The following is a 19,751-nucleotide window of genomic DNA, read 5'->3' as shown; positions in this document are numbered from 1 at the left end:
TGCATAAATAATAAAAAGCAAAAAGGAAGAGGAAAGCTGACTTACATAATCAGCAAATTTCTGAATTGGTGCTTTTAACATAATACATAAGAGTGGTCCCGAAGGGATAGCTGGCAGCAAAAAATCTCAGGCAAAAAAAATTCCAGGAGAAAACAGTTAGTACCTCAAAAGCAAAGGTTTTATAGGGTTAGGCATGCACCTGCAAGACAGGGACTAAGATTATAAGTGATGTGAATGAGACATAGTAATTAAAGGAATTTTTGTTACCATTGTTCCATGCATAGTGGTTGGGGTAGAATGTTTTTCCATCACTGTTAACACGGAAGGGTCCAAGTTCTTCCATGGCTCCATATCCAAACAACAAGCATCCTAGCCTAGTAGAATACCTTCATTAATAGTGGTTCGATCTTACTCTAAATTTTGGTGCATTTGGATGATGATCTTTAGAATCTCCATTCTGATTCATGAATATTCTAATTAATTTGGTATTGTAGAATGTAGATTGGTATCTGCATTATTAAAGTTCATAGGACTTACTACTGACTCACTTTTCTTTTTTTAATCATTAGCCTTATGCAGCTCTCAAAGCTAGAGAATATCTTGATAAGCCTGCAATACCTGAGACAATGGTGAAGGTATGTAGATTATATCTTATATTTCCTACACAAATATAGACAACTATATGCTGATGTCATTATGCAGTTTAGCGCTTATCTGCTTGGAGAATACAGCCATCTTTTGGCCAGACGACCTGGGTGTAGCCCAAAGGACATTTTTGTCATTATACATGAGAAGCTTCCTACTGTATCGTGAGTATTTCTATTTCTATACATCTATGTTTTCTTTTGTGATCATCATCTATTTTTTTTTTGTTTCTACAGGACTCCAACAATATCCATTCTTCTCTCAACATACGCAAAGATTTTGATGCACTCTCAACCACCAGATCCCGAATTACAAAACCAGATCTGGGCAATATTCAGCAAGTGAGTTTATAATAAATAGGAGCTACACTTTTTTTTGTATATGCAAAATTTGATAATATTTAATTTCACACACATTGACAGATATGAAACATGCATTGATACTGAGATACAACAAAGAGCTGTACAGCTATTCATTTTCAATAGCACACTTGCAAAAATTTTAAAATTTTAAAACCCATCTTAGAAGGACTAAAGGTTAGAAAGGAGAAGTAATGAAGCTATGAGTTGAGAAAAGAGCAATCACAGCAAGGTCTCTAAAACAGACCTGCTGTTCAAAATGGATTTACTCCAAAATCTAAAACAGAAACATAGCTTTAACTAAATTTTATAGGAAACTATGATTATTCAGGATTCCAGAACTATAAAGAACTCCTTCTAACTCCAAAGGATGAATTAAATATGAATTTTACAAAAAGGTGTATCACTTCTGTCTCCAACAAGACAGTCAAGTGAGGTTGGCCAATTCTACCCAACTTGTAAGTAGAATTCGTCCATACCAAAATTCAGAGAAGTAAAGGACATACAAATGAAAGTCTCAGAGTTGGAATTGAATGAAAAGCATTTCCCAAGCTCCGGATATAAAATTCACATTGTAGACAATCACAACACTAGTAAAAGCTGGTGACTGCCCACTGATCTGGAGTCTGGATCAATTCTAACCAATTTATAATTGGAAATAACACCCCATCTGCTCCAGATCTTAAATTCATAATATCAGGAACATATAGAAACTTGGAATCACTCTGGATCCTTTTCCAAGCCTTATAAATGATGAAAACAAAATGACATATCAGAACAGACCCGAATCAGACCTAACAGCAAAGATTCCATTCTTGCACATAGATAAAGTCCTTACCAGTGAGGTTGGCCTGCTTAAGAAAGTTAGCCAACTCAATTTGTGAACTTTGGGAACTGGTTTGGGGTCCGTTTGAGTTCTATAGCTCAAGGTATGATTTTTACAATATGACTATAGATCTGATGGAAAACAGAATCATAGGCCTTGAGTTCTATAGCTCAAGGTATGATTCAAAGCCCTTTATTTTAAAGACAAAAGAGCTCAAATATACATGATAAGGTTTCTCACGAAGTGTGATCTTATGCTTGTTTTCTATATATAATCCAAACAAACACAACCATTAATTTAACCAAAAGAAACTCAACACAATTTAGATATCATGATTTGTTACTTACCCCTTTTCTGTCGGAAGGACAAGGTGCTAATTCCTTCTTGGTGACAACATGCCCTTTATTTAGACCCACAAAGAGTCCTGTGTTTGGCTGTTTTGGAGCCATTGGAACCTGAAAACATAAACATATATTAGCGTAAAGCAACATACACTTCACAACAGTTCATCAACTTAGCCTATGCAGTTTTAATTCAATATGACCTGAAAACCTTACAAGCCTCAGACTACAATCAAAATGCGCAATATATTTTCTTATTAAACATGAAGCTGATTACAAGATATAAATGAGTTTATGCGTGCCAATAAGTTTGTAAACACCAGCAAGCTTATAAGCACATGGAAAGCATCTCGGAACTATAAGAAGATGCGGGAAAACTAAAAGTACAATGAGGGAAGAAAAACAACCTGGGCAAGAAGAATTTGAGACCAAGTAAACTTTAGTTTCTGTACATTTTACTTGCTTCTTGAAAGAAACCCCCAAATTCTTAACTCCACACCGGAGGAATATCACGTGATGTACGTCAACGAGGATGTAAGCCTGAAGTGGGCCCTCAATTCTACAATAACAAAAAGTGTATCTTGTTATATGTAACAATATGATGAAAACAATGTAAAAGGGGTTGAGTATTGAGGTGGTTTAGTAAATACTTTGCTTTCCAGACGAGATTCTATCAACTTCAGCTTCTCATCTAATTTAAACATCATCAGAGTTGGTTCTGTAAGAAAAATTTCATGCAACAAATGTGATAGTCATACTAATTTAAACATCATCAGATTTGTTTCTATAAGCATGTGTAACTATTAACTCGAGAGTAACAACACAATATACTACTTGTGTTCATTTTCAGATAAGGTGCAATGGCGTTGCTGTTTAAGGTAATATCCAATATTTTTCCTATTTTTAAAATTACTAAATTACCAATATCACTTATCAGTGTGCATTCTATTCATTACCTATGTTAATGTTACAGGATCCAACAAAGATTTCAGTGTATCGTGACAAAAGGTTTCCAGGAACACAATAAGAATATGAACACGCACTCCAAAATTCAACAACCGTATACATTGGCAACATGTCTTTCTACACTACTGAAGAAAAAAATGGGATAAACCTTGTTTAAGAGATTTATCAATTTCTGAATCTAAGAGAAAAATTAATATTAGATCTGGAGGCTGATGAAGTTAAAGCAAAGAAGAACAAGGAAAGTTTTTTTTGGAGATTGTAATATGGCCTTATGATGTCTTCCAAACAGAACCGAGGCAGTTAGCCCAAAAGGGTAACACAGGCTCATGTAACCCACAACTTCATCCAACTCATGCAAGTGGTGCACTTGGATTCATGGGATCTATTAATTGACCTACTTAAAGCTCATTGCATACCTCCCAGAGACTCGTTTATTATCTCTAAATATGATAGACAAACTAAACTTCAAGTCAAGAAACCTGCACAAAAAAGTGAACTTATTTTTATCACAGATTAACACATAAAACCCAATAAACAAAAAGAGAATCAGACCATATAAATTAGATATGAAATAGAACAGATAATGCTCATTAGAGAAAAGGAAGCAAAAGAGAACATTTCAATGAATCTAAAACCTATTTCCACTAACAATTAATCTTAAAAAATGAGAAACTGGAGAGAGAACTAGCACATACCAAAGAGAATTTTCAACTGGGGAAGGAGAAAAAGAAAAAACAGAAACCCTAACCAACCTTGGTCGTTGAGATGATGGTGGAGCTTTTCCCTTGACGCAAAACCCTCCATGGTATCAAGCTCAATCTCTGTAGCCCTACGATCTGCCATGTCCAAATCTCTCTCATCCTCCAGAGAATCGTCCAACCCAACCGACCTTCATAGCCATTTCTATTGATTTCCAACTTGATATCATAAATTATGTTTCGACATGAGAGTGTGGGGAGGTTTCAAGAAGAACAGAGCAGAAGCAACAACGCAAAAGATAAAATTAGGTATCGAGGGATAATTGAGTTTGATTAAAAAGGTTATAAAACTCGTAATAAAGGAAGACAAACCTCTGGAACAAATAAAGAAGTAGAATGTTGATGGTGATTGACCATGGAGTTTCGAGACCTTGACTTTAATGGAGCTACTGTTCTACTTGATATGGAAATCACTCTAAACTGTACCCCTTTGATCAATTTCATGGCCTGGTGACCAAAAAACCTTCGATTTCACTAAGAACCGGAACCCTAGTTCCAACAATAGTCAATTTTTGGTATTTGATTGAGAGAGAGAGAGAGAGAGAAGAACGATTGAAAGAAGGTAGAGGAGAGCATGGCGGGGTTTTTAATTTTTTCAGAATTTCATTTCCCCCTTTCCCCCACTATTAAAGGATGGAACGCGCGTTCCATTAAAAAATATAAAGCGACACTCTTAGACGACGCGCATTTTATTATAGGTGCCCTCCGTGTTTTTTTTAGACACTAATTTAAGGGCGCGCAATAATGCGTGTCTTCTATCCTTAAATTTTTTGAAGAGATGACATTTTTCTAATGTCACTCTCCTTTGCGTAACATAGATCAATGAGCGTCGTATTTTGCGCGTCGTAAAAGGCCTTTTTTCTTGTAGTGAAAGTCTATTATACATGTGCGAAGCATGTCTTCAAGCGTCTGAATGGTTCATTCGCTTTGACCATTCGTTAATGGGTGATAAGCAGTACTCATGTCGAGATGGGTTCCCAGTGCTTTCTGAAGTGATTGCCAAAAAAGTGAAGTGAATCTACTATCTCTATTTGAGATGATAGACATTGGCACTCCATGAAGTCTCACGATTTTTCGAATGTATATTCTTGTCAATCTCTCCATCTTGTAGGATTCTTTTATTGGCGGGAAATGAGCGGATTTCGTCAATCTGTCGACTATTACCCATATAGTGTCCAATCCATCTGACGACTTGGGTAGCTTGGTCACAAAATCCATAGTAATCCTTTCCAATTTCCACTCCGAAATTACTGGTTGTTGTAATAACCCCGAGGGCTTCTGGTATGCCACCTTTAATTTGGCACAAGTAAGGCATTTGCTAACATAGGTGGCAATCTCTGCCTTCATGTTAGGCCACCAATAATGTTGTTTAATATCCAGGTACATTTTGTCCGAACCCGGATGGATGAAGTATCGCGTCTTGTGAGCTTCATTCATGACTACCTCCCTAAATCCTCCAAGTTTAGGGACCCAAATACGTTTCATGAAATAATATACTCCGCCCTCTTTCACCTTGAGATTCTTCTACATTCCGTGTAATGCTTTGCTTGTTTTGTTTTCCGCCTTCATGGCATCTGACTGGGCTGCCCTGATCTGAGTGGTTAGGTGAGATTGGATGGTTATTGAGAGAGTTTTCACACGACGATTAGAGTACTGTTTCTGACTCAAGGCATCAGCTACCACGTAAGCCTTTCCTGGGTGGTACTTGATTTCACACTCATAATCGTTTAATAGTTCAACCCATCTTCGTTGCCTCATATTCATATCTTTTTGATTCAAGATGTGCTGGAGACTCTTGTGGTCCGTGAAGATGGTGCACTTTGTACCATAAAGGTAGTGCCTCCAAATTTTTAGGGCGAAGACCACTGCTCCCAATTCTAGATCGTGGGTTGTATAATTCACTTCATGTGTATTTAGTTGCCAGGACGCGTAAGCTATCACCTTTCCACGGTGCATGAGAACGCAACCTAAACCCTGATTTGACGCGTCACAGTAGACTATGAAATCTTCCGTTCCCTCTGGTAGTGATAGTACCGGGGCACTGCAGAGTGCTTGCTTCAGAGTTCGGAATGCAGCTTCTTGTTTGTCCGTCCATTTGAATGGCACGCCCTTTTGTGTAAGCGATGTAAGTGGCTTGGCGATCTTAGAGAAGTTTTGAATGAACCTCCTGTAGTAACCTTCAAGACCTAAGAATTGGTGATTTTTTGTGGGTGTTGTTGGGACTGCCCATCCTTCGATGGCTTTGACCTTAGAAGGATCCACATGTATTCCTTCCCGACTAACAACATGACCCAAAAAGTTCACGCTACGGAGCCAGAACTCACACTTAGAGAGTTTTGTTTATAGCTTCTCAGTTCGCAGGGTTTCTAGGATTTGTCAGAGATGTTGGCCATGATCTTCTTCGCTTCGAGAATAAACTAGAATGTCGTCAATGAAAATAATAACAAAGTTGTCGAGGAATGGTCGGTAGATTTTATTTATTAGGTCCATGAATACGGCAGGCGCACTCTGTCACACCCCGAAACTGAAGGCGGAAACGTTCCGGGGCGGAGGTGATGTCATGTTAAGTATCACAACCAATGTACATACCAAGCGAAGTAAACACAACCATTACATTACATAGAAGTATTTACATTTGTTTGAAAGTAAAGTTATACACGGTTATAGATATATACGTACAAAATGAACAAAAGTGAGAACGAGACTGCTAAGATGCTCGTCTTCTCCAAAAGATCGTGGGGTACCTGTCTAGTGCGGACCTGAGAATACAAGCAGTTTGAAAATCAGCATAAAGCTGGTGAGTTCATAAGTGGTTTGTTTGTGTAAAAGAACAAGTTTCCTTCGGTTTTCTAAAAAAGGTTGTTATCCAAGAAAATCCCATATTTTCTATTAAGTTTGTCGATTTCTATAAGATAAGCCCTAATTATTACTAGTATGTTAAGAAAACATAAGTTAAAATTTCTGAATTTCCGTTCGGTACAATAGTAGGTAGTTTAATACATAAAACTATAGCTTGAAAATCCTGGAATACCATCCAGTACAATAGTAGGTAGTTTTAGTACATAAAACTATAGATTGAGGAAGAAATAAAATCCGTGAACAAAATTATTTTTATTACGTATTGTGAGTCGTATAACCATACTAATTTGACCCGAGACCTCCTTGACGTTCTTCAGCCATCGGACGATATCTGAAATTTGTCACCCCAGGCGTACCCACCTAACTGTAGCTAGTAGTTAAGGTGTGAGATTGTCAGTCCCGAATAGATCTATCCACAAATTCCATGCTCTCCCTCTAGGAGACTCTGGTTATACTTCCGGAGAGGATTTACTGGTAACCCGAAGGGTATAATGAAGACGAATCTCACAAGCTAGTATTAAATTATTCACGGTGTACTTGGTCGTTTTCAAATTTCGTAATCGTTTTGAAACATAGTAGAGTATAAATAATTGAATACAAAGAAATTATCTAGCATGATACTCTAAATTAAACATGGATAAACTAAATCAGACATAGTTTATATAATGACTTTGCATGAAATTTGAATTCGTAAAACAAGTAATGAAGATCCCAAATTATTCCCATAATAATTTGATTGGTTGGATTGTTTCCCACACTGTATTTGAAAACTATGTAATTATATTCAGAAAACATCCTTTATGCTCCGCATGATACAAAAAGGGGTAAAGATATCTAAAACTTTGCCAGAAATTCATAGTATTATATCAGTTTTAAGTTTCGAAAACCTTTATAATTTGCTTGTATTCCCCCCTAAAAACATTGAAAAACTCGGAAAAGGCATAGGGGTATGAACTCACCAGTCGAGAAATGTGCCAGTTGGATGCTAAGTTTCAGTTTAGGGCTTGAATACGCGCGAGGATCCTATGTAACATGAGGAGATACATATTTGTATCTAATTAGACTTTGAACTACTAATTAAGTAAGATAAAACATTTCGAGGCGCGAAAACAGTTCATATCAAGTGTTAGGAGTGGTCCAGGTTGCATCTAAGGATGTGAAAGGCTTAGATATGGAGTTTTCTCTTCAAGAGTAAACTCCCAAGGGAGTTTTCGGCCCAATGACCATATCCCCATGAGTTTACGGCCGTAAACTCATGGGTGGTGTGTTCTTGGTTACTTAATGGTCTTACAACACTTAAGGGATGATGCTAGGTTTAGTTCTAAGGCAAGGGAAGTGATTAAACTATCAAAGGGACCATTTAAAGGAGATTACAGCTGTAAACTAGGATTTTACGGCCGTAAACTCTCATATACCCATTCCTTTTGTGTTTTGGTGATCCTAGGTTAATCACATGTGATTCTAACTCAATATACAAGGCATGGAAGGAAGTTAGGGCACCATTGGACCACTTTATAGGAGTTTACGGCCCAGGAACCATTCCTTGGGGGGTTTACGACCGTAATCTCCTAAGGATGTGTTTTGTTTCAAGTTTAAGGTCCCTAACACAAAGGTGGTTGATTATAGACATTATTCCAAGGCATAGGAGGTGTTCAAGGGGTATTTTAACACCTTAAATGGTGTTCACAGCCCATGAATGAGGGTTTATGGTCCAAGCATGTTCTTGGGCAGTAAACTTATGTTTACTCCCCAAATGGTGAGATTTTGGTGTTCTAAGTCCATTCATACAAGCTCTTAGGTCATATCTAAGCTCTAGAAGTGATTTGGGAGGGTTTTGGGGCTTCAAAACCACATTTATGTGTGTTTACGGTTTGGGTTTGTTCCAGGGCCGTAAACACATGTTTTTGGTCCTTTTGGATGATTTGGACACGAATTTGTAAGTTAAACAAGCTAATCTATAAGCTAGGATGGATTTCTTACCGATTTGGAGCTTGAAATGGGTGGTTTTGGATCAAAGCTTGGATTTGTAGAGAGAGAGTAGTGAGAGAGATTCAAAAAGCTTCAAATGAAGTTCTTTCACCTTTATGTATGGTTTGAGTTTGAGGCCCGGTTGAAGGGCTTAGAATAGTGGTTTGGTCTAGGTTTTGTAGTTAATGATAGGGGTGTGTTTGTAATTAGCTTTAATTGTCAGTTTACGGTTGTAACTGAGTTTACGACCGTAAACTCTTCACGGTCTCGGGTGTATAAATAGTGGGTTGTGTCAGACGATTTTGGTTGTTGATGCCTTTTGTGTTCACGATTCCCACCAAGTAGTATCAGACATTTATAGCTATAAAACGTATGCAAGCTTGGTTTGTTACTTCTTTGCGTATTAATTCGTTTTATGTGATTATTGTTTGCTTTTGATCTCTGGTAAGATCCGTTTTTGGATCTTGCAATTGGTATCAGAGCAAAACCAGTGTCAAAGGCATTCTACAGTCGTATATTGGTGCTTGTTCGTACTTCTCAGCAAAAGGGTTTATTGTTTTGTCTGGAGTCTGAATAATTAGTGTTTCCGGTCTGAGCTTACGGCCGTAAACTCCAATACACGACCGCAAACCAATCAAGTTCTTCAACCGTGAATCGTAGTTCTTTGGCAGTGAACCAATTTTTGGTACAAGTTTGTGGATTGAAGACCGTACTCTAAATCAAGTTGAACCTTGGACCGTGAATTAAATTAGCCTCTTGAATTTCTGTTAAAAAAAATTTTGAACTGAAAAACATTAATCAGAAAATTGAAGTTTACGGCCGCAAACTCCTAGTTTACGGCTGCAAACTCCTTCTGGCAGTAAACTATATTTTCCGGCAGTAAACCATCTTTTTTAGCAGAAAATCTTGTTTTTAGCAGTTAATTTTATTTTACTTTTAAATATTAATTAACTTTAATTAATACAAAATGGAATGTCAAAATCAAAACCACTTTCAAGAGCTTGATGCTGTCATGGGCACTACCACGCGAATTCCAAGGTTCATGTCTGCTGATAGGTTTCCCGAGTGGAAATACAGAATTGAAAAATACATAAAGATAAAGGACTTCAAGATATGGAAATGCATCATAAAGGATCCAATCAGAATCACCACTACAGTTGCGGGCAGGTGGTTGACAAGAAAATTGAGAACTACACTGATGAAGATTTTGAGAGTGTAGAAGAGCAGGAAAAAGCATTGGCCATCTTGACCATGGCCCTATCACCAGACATTGCTCAAGGGTTCAGAGAGTATACTTCTGCTAAAGCTCTGTGGGAAGCCCTAATTGAGGTGTATGAGGGAAATGAAGACATGCGAGAGAGTCTACAAGATATGCTGCGACAACGATTCAATATGTTTAACTATGTGCCTGGAGAGACTCTTGAGGCTCAGCTGCAGCGGTTCACAACTCTTAATACATAAATGACTGTGGCAGGGATCTTCTACACAAATTCGGAGATAAATAAGAAGCTACTAAATGCCCTCCCAAAATCTTGGGACATGAATGTAGCAGTCATTAAGAAGACTAAGGATCTCAACCGCCTCTCTCTAGCTGAAGTGATGACAGTCATCAAAGCATGTGATATTGATGACAAACAGCGAGAAATCAATCATGTGAACTCCTACTCAGCTGCAAATCTTGGCATCTCAACTAAGAATGCTCTTTCCTCCTTCTCTTTTTCTTATGCAGGTTTGTCATTCAATACCCCTCCACAAGCTCAGACACTTTCCCATCCATCAGCTTCTTCTGCATCAGTCATGCCCTATTCACATAATCAATCGTTCGTGGCTTCTCAAGCTGCCTCATCCTCAAATGTGGCTTCCTCTTCAAGAGGAAAGGAGGGTGATGAAAATCGCGTTTTTGTAGTAGGGCTTGTTAATTGCTACAATGAACTTGTAGCCGGGGAGCTTCCACCTCAATTGTCATTTGCAAATCTTGATCAGATTCATCCTGAGGACATTGAGGAGATGGATATAACATGGAAAATTTCCATGGCAGTCTTTAGGGAAAAACAATTTGCCAAAAAGACAGGGAAGAATAGCTGGGGAATGAGTGCTGATAAGAAGGTTGGATTTAGCAAGGGAAAACTTCGATGTTTCAACTGCCACGAGCCAGGGCATTTTGCTCGTGATTGTCCACACCCAGACAGAAGAGTAAACAATGACAGGACAATGGTTGCAGTTGGGAACAGCTAAAGTGGTGGTCAGACAAACAATGAGAAGGCTATGGTTACGCAATCTTTTGATTGGGAGGATTAGATACAAGCTCTCAACTTATCTGGACCTGAAAGTGCTTGCCTGGCACAGGTAAGGGATGATGCTCCGGCAGGGATTGTGGCAGCTGAAGACGGTGTGATGAAGCTACAGTTTGCTTTGATGTATCCTCTTCTCATGAATCTAATTCATCCAAGGTAAGTCTACCATCATGCTCTCAAGCTTGTATTGATTATTTCAAAACTTCGCATGAGAAAGTTGAGACATTAGAAAGTAAACTAGAAAGCCTTAGAATCTTTCGTGAACTTAACGACAAATTAAAAAGGGATGTAGAAGACCTTAGATATGAAGGGTACCAACTTAGAAAAGGTCAGAAACCACTTAAGGCACAACTAGAATAAAAAATTAAGGACTTTAGGAAACTTCAGGAGGACTACAACAATAAATGCGCAAATTATGATTATGTAGTAACACAAAATGCTGAATTAGTGGCTAAAATTGAATCTTTAAGTGGAAAATTTGAAACCGCCAAGCTTGATGTTAGAAAATACGATCATTCAATTGAGGTAATTGCAAATATGATAGACCACAACATGAAATTCCAGAAAAATCAATCAAAAGGTCTAGGGTATAATCATGTGCCACCTCCATTTAATCATTCATATCTGCACAAGCCACTATCCAAAGAAGAGATTGCTAATGAATCATTTATGGTTTATGGCAAATCTTACGGTTTTGTTTTGGGAGGATTTATTAATGTTGAAGATACTAACATTTCTACTTCTCCTGCAGATCAATCCTTGAATCAGTCAGAGCACGAACTTGAAGGATCTGTTTCTGAAAATAAAACTGAGTCCAAACCTAAAGTTTTAGTTTTAAACAAAGACAATGCATTTTCAAATGTTTTAAGTGACAATGGTTTTTGTGATGTTTTTTATTCTCCTGATACTGTTTTTGTTTCTCCTGATACCGTGGTTGTTTCTTCTGATACTATTTTGAATGATTGTCGAATGACTGATACAGTTTTGAACAATGTGGTTGGCAATTTTAAATTTTTGTGATAAAAATGTTGAAACACCACTAGTCTCACAACCCTCTCCATCTAACACACCCTCACTTGTCTCACAACCTAATAACGTTTCTTGTTCTTGTGAGAGAAGCAAGGGTGTTGATAGGGAAAGCAAATCTAATCAATGTAGTACAAGTTATAACAATAATAAGCATATTTGTTTTAATTGTGGTACTGGTGGTCATATTGCTAGAAATTGTCAAAATCGTATGTTTGTGAATTATAATCTTCCAAGAGGAGAGAACGAGTTCAGAGGAAGGTCTTTAAATAGAAAGTCCTCTAGAAGTCGTTCTCGAAATGATGATTGGGCAGATGAACGGAATAGAAAACGGGTTGTCTTTCGAAGACATAAAAAGGTTTTTCATCACCAAGTCCCAGGCAGTTTGCCAAAACCGAGCATGGCCAAGCCAAGGTCAAACTCGTCAAGAAGCCACAGTGGGTCTTCAACCAACTCTGGTAGAAGTCACATAGGCTTTAAGCAGACTGATAAACATTCTATTTCTAAATCAACCGGGACGTTTAAAAAACCTAATTATAAATGGCTGCCCAAACTTGGTCCCAATACATCATTTGTGTCCTCGGAAAAATCTAAATGTGATAAATTTGAAAAGTCATCGAGATCACCCAGGAAGGTCATGACCTGGGTACCCAAATCTAATTAAACCCGCACATTTTGCAAGGACAGTTGCGGGGAAATGTTGTCAGACCTTGGTTCGTCGACAGCGGCTGTTCCCGGCATATGACAGGAGATATCGCCCAACTGCACAACATTCAATCATTTAGTGGGGGATACATCTCTTTTGCGGGTGGAGAAGGTGGTAAAATCACTCAAAGAGGAACCGTCTCAAATGGAGTTTTTGTGGCAACCCGATATTTCAACTCTTTGTAATGACCTAAAAGGTCAAGTATTGTAACCACTTTTGAGTTAATAAAATTAACTTTCATAATAAAATGTCCAAATAGTTCTATTTAAATTCCTTCTATGTTTAGATGTCTTTAAACCATGATCGTACGTCAAAAGGAACGCCAAAATCCGACTTCGTATATTGAACTTATGATTTTTCCAAGTTCAGCTTAGCAACAGACAGCTAAAAACTCGAATCGGAGATCGAGCGACTTTTGGCCGGAATGACCTAAACGAGAATCGAAGGTCTCGACAATGGTATTTCAGCGGTAAAAAGTCTGGCAAAAACCGACGTCAGATAAAGAAGTTATGAATATTTAAAGAAATTCCTTAATCACATCATTTTAATAAATAAATAATAAAAATAATTTCGGAACTTGCCAACGGAATCTAAACGAAAGTTGTAGAGCGTAGTCTCACCTACGCGTGGATATAAAGACCATCGAAAACGGAGTTCATATGAAGAAGATATGAATTTTTGAAGTTTATTAAATAAATTATATATTTATTTAATTCAAAAATCAAGTATTATCCGAAGAGGAGTCAGCGTCCTCATCCGAGGTATGCGCCGCGTACCCCTGTACGCCCTGCCTACCCGAGGGCCTTGGCCTCTGATCGTCCACGTCGCCCTATGTGACGCTACCGACCCGTCCGACCGACCCGTCAGACCCGCCGTCCCATCCGACCCGCCCGTCTGATCCGTCCCATCCGAAGCCGAGGCAGTCGAGGCTTTGGTCATGCATGACGTACGCGTAAGCGCTGCGTACGAGCGTACGCCCCGTGTACGAGGCTTCTCAGACCCCCCTATAAATAGCATGCGAAGGCTTCCGAAAAAGATGCTCATTTCTCTCCTTTCTCTCATGATCTTGCCTCATTTTCCGTGCCTGTTCAAACCCGAAGCTCTGGTCTTTTTGCTCAAGTCCCGAGGGTCGATTTTACTCCCGAGATTCCCGAGAATCCCGAGAAAAATCCGTTTCCCGAGACGAAACTCTGCCCAGTTTTCCATCTCGCTATCTTCAAACTTTCAAGTGAGTTCATACCCCTTAATTTACCTTTTAAATGTTCTATAAATTCTTTTATATGCTTTCAAGCGGGGGGGGGGGGGGGGGGGGATTACAAGTAAATCACACGAGTATTATCGTATGTTACATAAAGAACTCTTTTATATGCTTTTATATATATCCAAATCACATGCGATTTACAAACTTTATAAGGAACTTTCATATATATAACATATGTTAAAATAGCATTCTATCTTTTGAAATATAAATTGTTGTAATGCATGTATAAACTAAACTTTTCTTAGATTATATGTATACTTGTCTATCTTAGACTCTACACCAAAAATCTATGCTTTCATAACAAATGATTCCTTTTCTAGGTATTTCTAAACAAACGAGACACACTTTTAGAAAACTATAATAGGTATAGTTTTACGAACAAATTTCTAACTCTTATGTACTAGAAACATGAATTTCAAGAAGTCACTTTCGTATACAAGAACAAATGTAACATTTTAACAAGTAGATTTGTTTTTATACCACGGTTTTGTGAGACACTAACTTCATGTACGTTCGAGTACACATTTCAAGTCCTGTATAATATCCCAGAATCCCTTGGAGGGGGAGCATGGTGTTTGTGTATAGATCTATACGGGCTTGACAACCCGCGCCCTGACTGTTAGCTGCAGTCCACCGTTTGGGGTGACAAACGTCATAACATTCCAACGCCTGAAGAACGTTGTGTATAGGCATTCCGAGTCAATAGTATGGTTATAAAACTCACATGGGGTATTAAAAATGCATTGATTTACAAGGTTTTCAAACACATTGGTTATTTTACACTTACATACATTTTTAGAAACAAACATTGGTCTTGAGTGAAGGCTACTTTTATACTAGTAGAAAATATAGGATTTTCTAAACACAAACAAACAAAGACAAAACATTTCATTTCATACAAACATTGTCACTTAAATACTTATGAAACTCACCAGCTTAAATGCTGATCTACTCTTTCAAAATTACTTGTATGTCCCAGGAAATCAGTAATTTCAGGTATTCATTATGCTTTTGATGAAGGGATGCTGCGGCGCTACTTTAATCTCGTATTTTGACATCATATTGTAGTTGGTTTTGAACATGTAATTTTTGACAAATGTAAACTTTCAATTATATATATGATGGTTGTATTGCTTTCTTTACTATGTATTCATTTGTTACGTTACCACATGAAGTCATCCGCCCCCGAACGTTTGGGTACCGTTTGTGGGCGGTACGCGTACTACTTTGATGGAGGAGGCACATCGATCGAAATTCTCGATCCATCCCGGGGCTACAAAGATGTATTTGGATTTGAGGAGAGAATATTGGTGGCCCTGCATGAAGAGGGATGTCGCGTGGTTTGTCGATAGGTGCTTGACCTGCCGTAGGGTTAAGGCCGAGCACCAGAGACCGCATGGCAAGTTGCAGCCATTGGAGGTTCCCGAGTGGAAGTGGGAACAGATCACTATGGATTTCATCACCAAATTGCCAAGGACTGCCAGAGGGGTTGATGCAATTTGGGTGATTGTAGACAGATTGACGAAGAGCGCTCACTTCCTTGCCATTAGTGAGAGTTCTTCAGCAGAGAAATTGGCGGAGGTGTATGTGAGAGAAGTAGTATCTCGGCATGGGGTGCCGATCTGGATTGTTTCAGATCGTGATGTGCGTTTCACTTCCAGATTGTGGAAGAAATTTCATGAGGAGTTGGGTACTAGATTGCATTTTAGTACCGCATATCATCCCAGACAGACGGTCAGAGTGAGCGGACGATTCAGACGCTCGAAGACATGCTTCGGGCGTGTGTGTTGGATTTTGGGGGTAGTTGGGATGCGTATTTGCCCTTGGCGGAGTTTTCCTACAACAACAGCCATCATTCGAGCATCGGTATGCCGCCCTTTGAGCTGTTGTATGGTAGGAGATGTCGGACCCCCATTTGTTGGGGAGAGGTGGGACAGAGAGTGATGGGCAGTACAGAGATCGTGCTTCAGACGACAGAGCAGATTCAGCAGGTTAGACAGAGGTTATTGACCGCCCAGAGCCGACAGAAAAGTTATGCAGACAGACGCCGGTCCGAGCTTGAGTTTCAAGTCGGCGACTTCGTACTCCTAAAGGTCTCTCCTTTGAAAGGAGTGATTCGATTCAGGAAGAGGGGCAAGTTGGGGCCCCGGTATATTGGGCCTTTTCGTGTGATTGCGAGGGTAGGACGGGTGGCCTACCGTTTGGAGTTGCCAACGGAATTGAGACAGATCCACGACACTTTTCATGTGTCGCAATTGAGAAAGTGTATAGCCGATGAGTCGGCAGTAGTTCCATTAGAGGACATTCAGATGGATGCGAGCCTGAATTATGCCGAGAGACCAGTGGCCATCAGAGATCGGAAGATCAAGGTTCTGAGGAATAAGGAGATACCTCTAGTGTTAGTTCAGTGGCAGCACCGGAAGGGATCGGAAATGACCTGGGAGCTGGAGCGTGAGATGCGGGAGCAGCATCCGGAGCTATTTTCAGAGTGAGACTTCGAGGACGAAGTCTAGTCCTAGTGGGGGAGAGTTGTAACAGCCCGGAATTCCAGGTATTGTTATATTTATGATTTTGGGTGTTTTAAGAGGGGACTCGGCGAGTTGGAGCTCAGACTCGCCGAGTAGGATCACGGATCTGGTCGCGGGTTCGCGACTGGACTCGGCGAGTCCGCGCTGTTTAGCGCAACCCTAACTTCCCAGGTTTGGGACATATATAAGGGGCCTTATGGCCGTCATTGTTCACCCTAGTCCTTTGAGTGAAACCCTAATTCGATTGTGAGCATCTGGAGCAAGGTGGAAGACCATTATTGATCTTGGAAGTGTTATTTTGCAAGGAGGAGGAGGCTTGGTTAAGGGAACAACAGGAGAAGCCATATTCTGAGGGTTGGGGACACAGAGCAACGTTAATCAGGTAATATTTTCGAGTTGTTCCCTTCTATGTTGATGTGTATATGGATTTAGGGTTTATGGAACCCTTTTGTGGCTAGATTGAGTGTTTCCTTAGTCCCCCAAGCGATTGGAACCCTATATTGGGACCCTTGGAAGTCCAGAGTGTCCCATGCCTGAGCTTTTCGGGAATCAATGGAGGTTTTGGATTGGAATCCTTATGCCTTAGGTCAAAACGTCAATTATGAGTCATGGGGTGTATTATGAGCACCGAAATAAGGACTTTACGTGATGAACCAGTCTAGGAAGGCCAGACCTATGAATTGTCGGAGCAGATCTGACCTTAGAAAGCAGTTTGAGCGGTTGCATGGCATGGACTCGCCGAGTCCGATGAACAGACTCGACGAGTAGCTTGAAGATTGCCTTAGAATGGTCCTGTCCGGGTTATGGGTTGGATCGGTGAGTCAGGGCGAGTTAGAGAGGGTTAACAGGTGGTCTGAGTCGAATTGGGACTCGTCGAGTTGTTCTTCAGACTCGGCGAGTTGAGTCGGGGTGGCCCCACGATTCTTCCAGGAGGAACTCGTCGAGTCAGGGGGGATACTCGACGTGTAGAAAGGGAATCTTAGAGAATTAGTGAGAAGGTTTAGATTCGCCGAGTCGCCTTAGCGCTCGCCGAGTCCGGTCAAAGTTGACCGTTGACCGTTGACCGTTGACCAGAGTGGACCTGTGTTGACTTCTTAGGGATAGTCAACATTAGAGATATAAAGTGTTAACTAGGGACATATGATGCTATAGGAGGATTAGAGCTCGGAGAATCGGGCACGAGGGATTCCCAGGGTTGTGAGATATCGAGACACGCGAGGTGAGTCTTCTCACTATACTTTACCTTGAGTAGGTAACCAGAGTTATATGATAGAGTATTTGTATGCTATGTATGTTATGTGTTGCACTGCATTCTTCTATGTGATTTATGCTATGCTTGTTTACAGAGTTAGAACCTGAGGGTTCACAGAGTATGGGTGCATGGACCCACAGAGTTGTAGCCTCGAGTGGCTAATATGTTTGATGTGGTATTTTGGGGAACTCACTAAGCTTTATGCTTACAGTGTTGGTGTTATTTGTTTCAGGTACTAATGAGGATCGCGGGAAGGCGCCGGCCTGATCAGTGCACACACGCGGGATTTTTATATTATGTGATCTTGGGGTTTTTATATGTTATGAAATGAATTACAAACAATGATGTTTTTATGAATATTAAATGAATTTTGCCTTTATAAAATGCGAAAAATTGTTTTTAAATTCTTGGTGTTACACCCTCCTTGCTGATCACGTGACCTAGGAAATCTACTTCCCGAATCCAAAATTCGCACTTTGAGAATATTGCGTATAGATTCTCTATCCTTAATGTTTCTAAGACTTGTCGGAGGTGTTGGCTACGTTCCTCCTTGCTCCTTGAATAGATGAGTATATCATCTATGAACACGATCACAAATTTTTCCAAGAAGGGACGACCTACTCAATTCATCAAGTCCATGAACACCATCGGTGCATTTGTCAATCACGTAGTGACCATAGCGAGTTCGGAATGCCGTTTTGGGAATGTCTCCTTCCAGGACTCGCAGATGGTGATACCCAGATCTTAAATCGATCTTTGAGAAGTAAATCGGAAATCGGGAAACAACATACGGACGCATCATTGATTAGGTCAAGTTCGACAACGGCTTGTAAGAGCTACTATTGCTAGTAGGGTTGTCGATTTGTACTTGCAATAATAGTTATTAGACTTATCTATGTGGGAGAATGTTAGATTAGGTGTCTAAGCTCATAACTATAATTGTTATGTACTTGACCCGAGAGTAGCATGGTCTATTTGGGTTGCATATCACCATAACAATTTGATAGGATGGACTTTTGAGAAGAGGTTATTTATGATTTATTAATATATTATAAGTTCTAATTTAATATGAAATCATATGATTTAATTAGTATTGATCAAAAATTATTTTGGAATTAATTTAGTGATCAAAAGAGACTAATTAAATTAATGGGGACTAATTGTGTAAATTATATATATATATATATATATATATATATATATATATATATATATATATATATTTTGGGCTTATGACACATGATGGACTAAGTTTATGGAAGAATTCATAAAGAGTTAGCCCACTTGAATCATGGATCATGGATAGTAAGCCCAAGTGTATGGATTAGGCTTTACCCATGACTCTTGGATTCCTACACTATATACATGACACCCTGTAGCCTAAAATTGGTTGCACAAGTCTTGCTAGAGTGTTATTGGAGAGCCATAACCGATTTTAGTGTGCATAAACTCTCTCAAAAGTCATCCTTTGTCTAAGGTGTGTTGTGAACCATTTGAGGTGTCACACTTGGGGCACTAAGTTTTTAAAGGCCAAATACAACAAGTTCTACATGCTACATAAAAAGGTAAACTCCAAACTAGTATTTTATGTTGTTTATGTCAATTGCATGCTAGTTCTAGGCTTAATGCTTTGGAAACAATATTGCATGTATAATTAGATAAAACATAGATCCAAATCATTTAGGGTTGTATGTGAACCATAGGATGTTGTAGTATACTAAAACCCATCACATAACATATAAAAATATTATCAATCAATAGAAAACATGCAGATCTACAGATCACTACCGTACATCCTATTGTGACAACCGGAAATTTATTTCGCCTCTGTAACTCCATTTCGGTTAATAAAATAATTTCTATTATTATTTTCGTTAACTTCTGGGTTAGACAAATCAATTAATGTTTTTATTTTTATTTTCATAAGTGTCAAAAAGAAATAAAAACACATGAAACACCCTC

The 19,751-nt window shown here is 39.2% G+C and overlaps 1 protein-coding gene and 1 long non-coding RNA gene across 3 annotated transcripts; one reads left to right on the top strand and one right to left on the bottom strand.

The window, feature by feature from the left end:
• Positions 1 to 464: 464 nt before the first annotated feature.
• On the top strand, positions 465 to 1,158 carry LOC111879350 (AP-2 complex subunit alpha-1-like). The gene is made up of 5 exons (XM_023875790.3): positions 465 to 485; positions 570 to 635; positions 703 to 809; positions 882 to 986; positions 1,068 to 1,158. The coding sequence occupies exons 1-5, from the start codon at positions 465 to 467 to the stop codon at positions 1,156 to 1,158; spliced, it is 390 nt and encodes a 129-aa protein (XP_023731558.2).
• Positions 1,159 to 2,619: 1,461 nt separating this feature from the next.
• LOC128128603 (uncharacterized) lies at positions 2,620 to 4,093 on the bottom strand. 2 transcript variants are annotated; one of them, XR_008226602.1, is made up of 4 exons: positions 3,890 to 4,093; positions 3,554 to 3,616; positions 2,822 to 2,889; positions 2,620 to 2,730 (listed from the first exon to the last, which is right to left on the bottom strand). It is a non-coding gene; the product is annotated as an uncharacterized LOC128128603 (long non-coding RNA). The 2 variants fall into 2 exon arrangements; XR_008226603.1 differs by having other exon boundaries at positions 2,822 to 2,862.
• Between the last annotated feature and the right edge of the window lie 15,658 nt (positions 4,094 to 19,751).

Source organism: Lactuca sativa, chromosome 9 (assembly GCF_002870075.4).
Source record: "Lactuca sativa cultivar Salinas chromosome 9, Lsat_Salinas_v11, whole genome shotgun sequence".
Classification (NCBI taxonomy): domain Eukaryota; kingdom Viridiplantae; phylum Streptophyta; class Magnoliopsida; order Asterales; family Asteraceae; genus Lactuca; species Lactuca sativa.
This window is presented reverse-complemented; position numbering and strand designations above follow the sequence as displayed.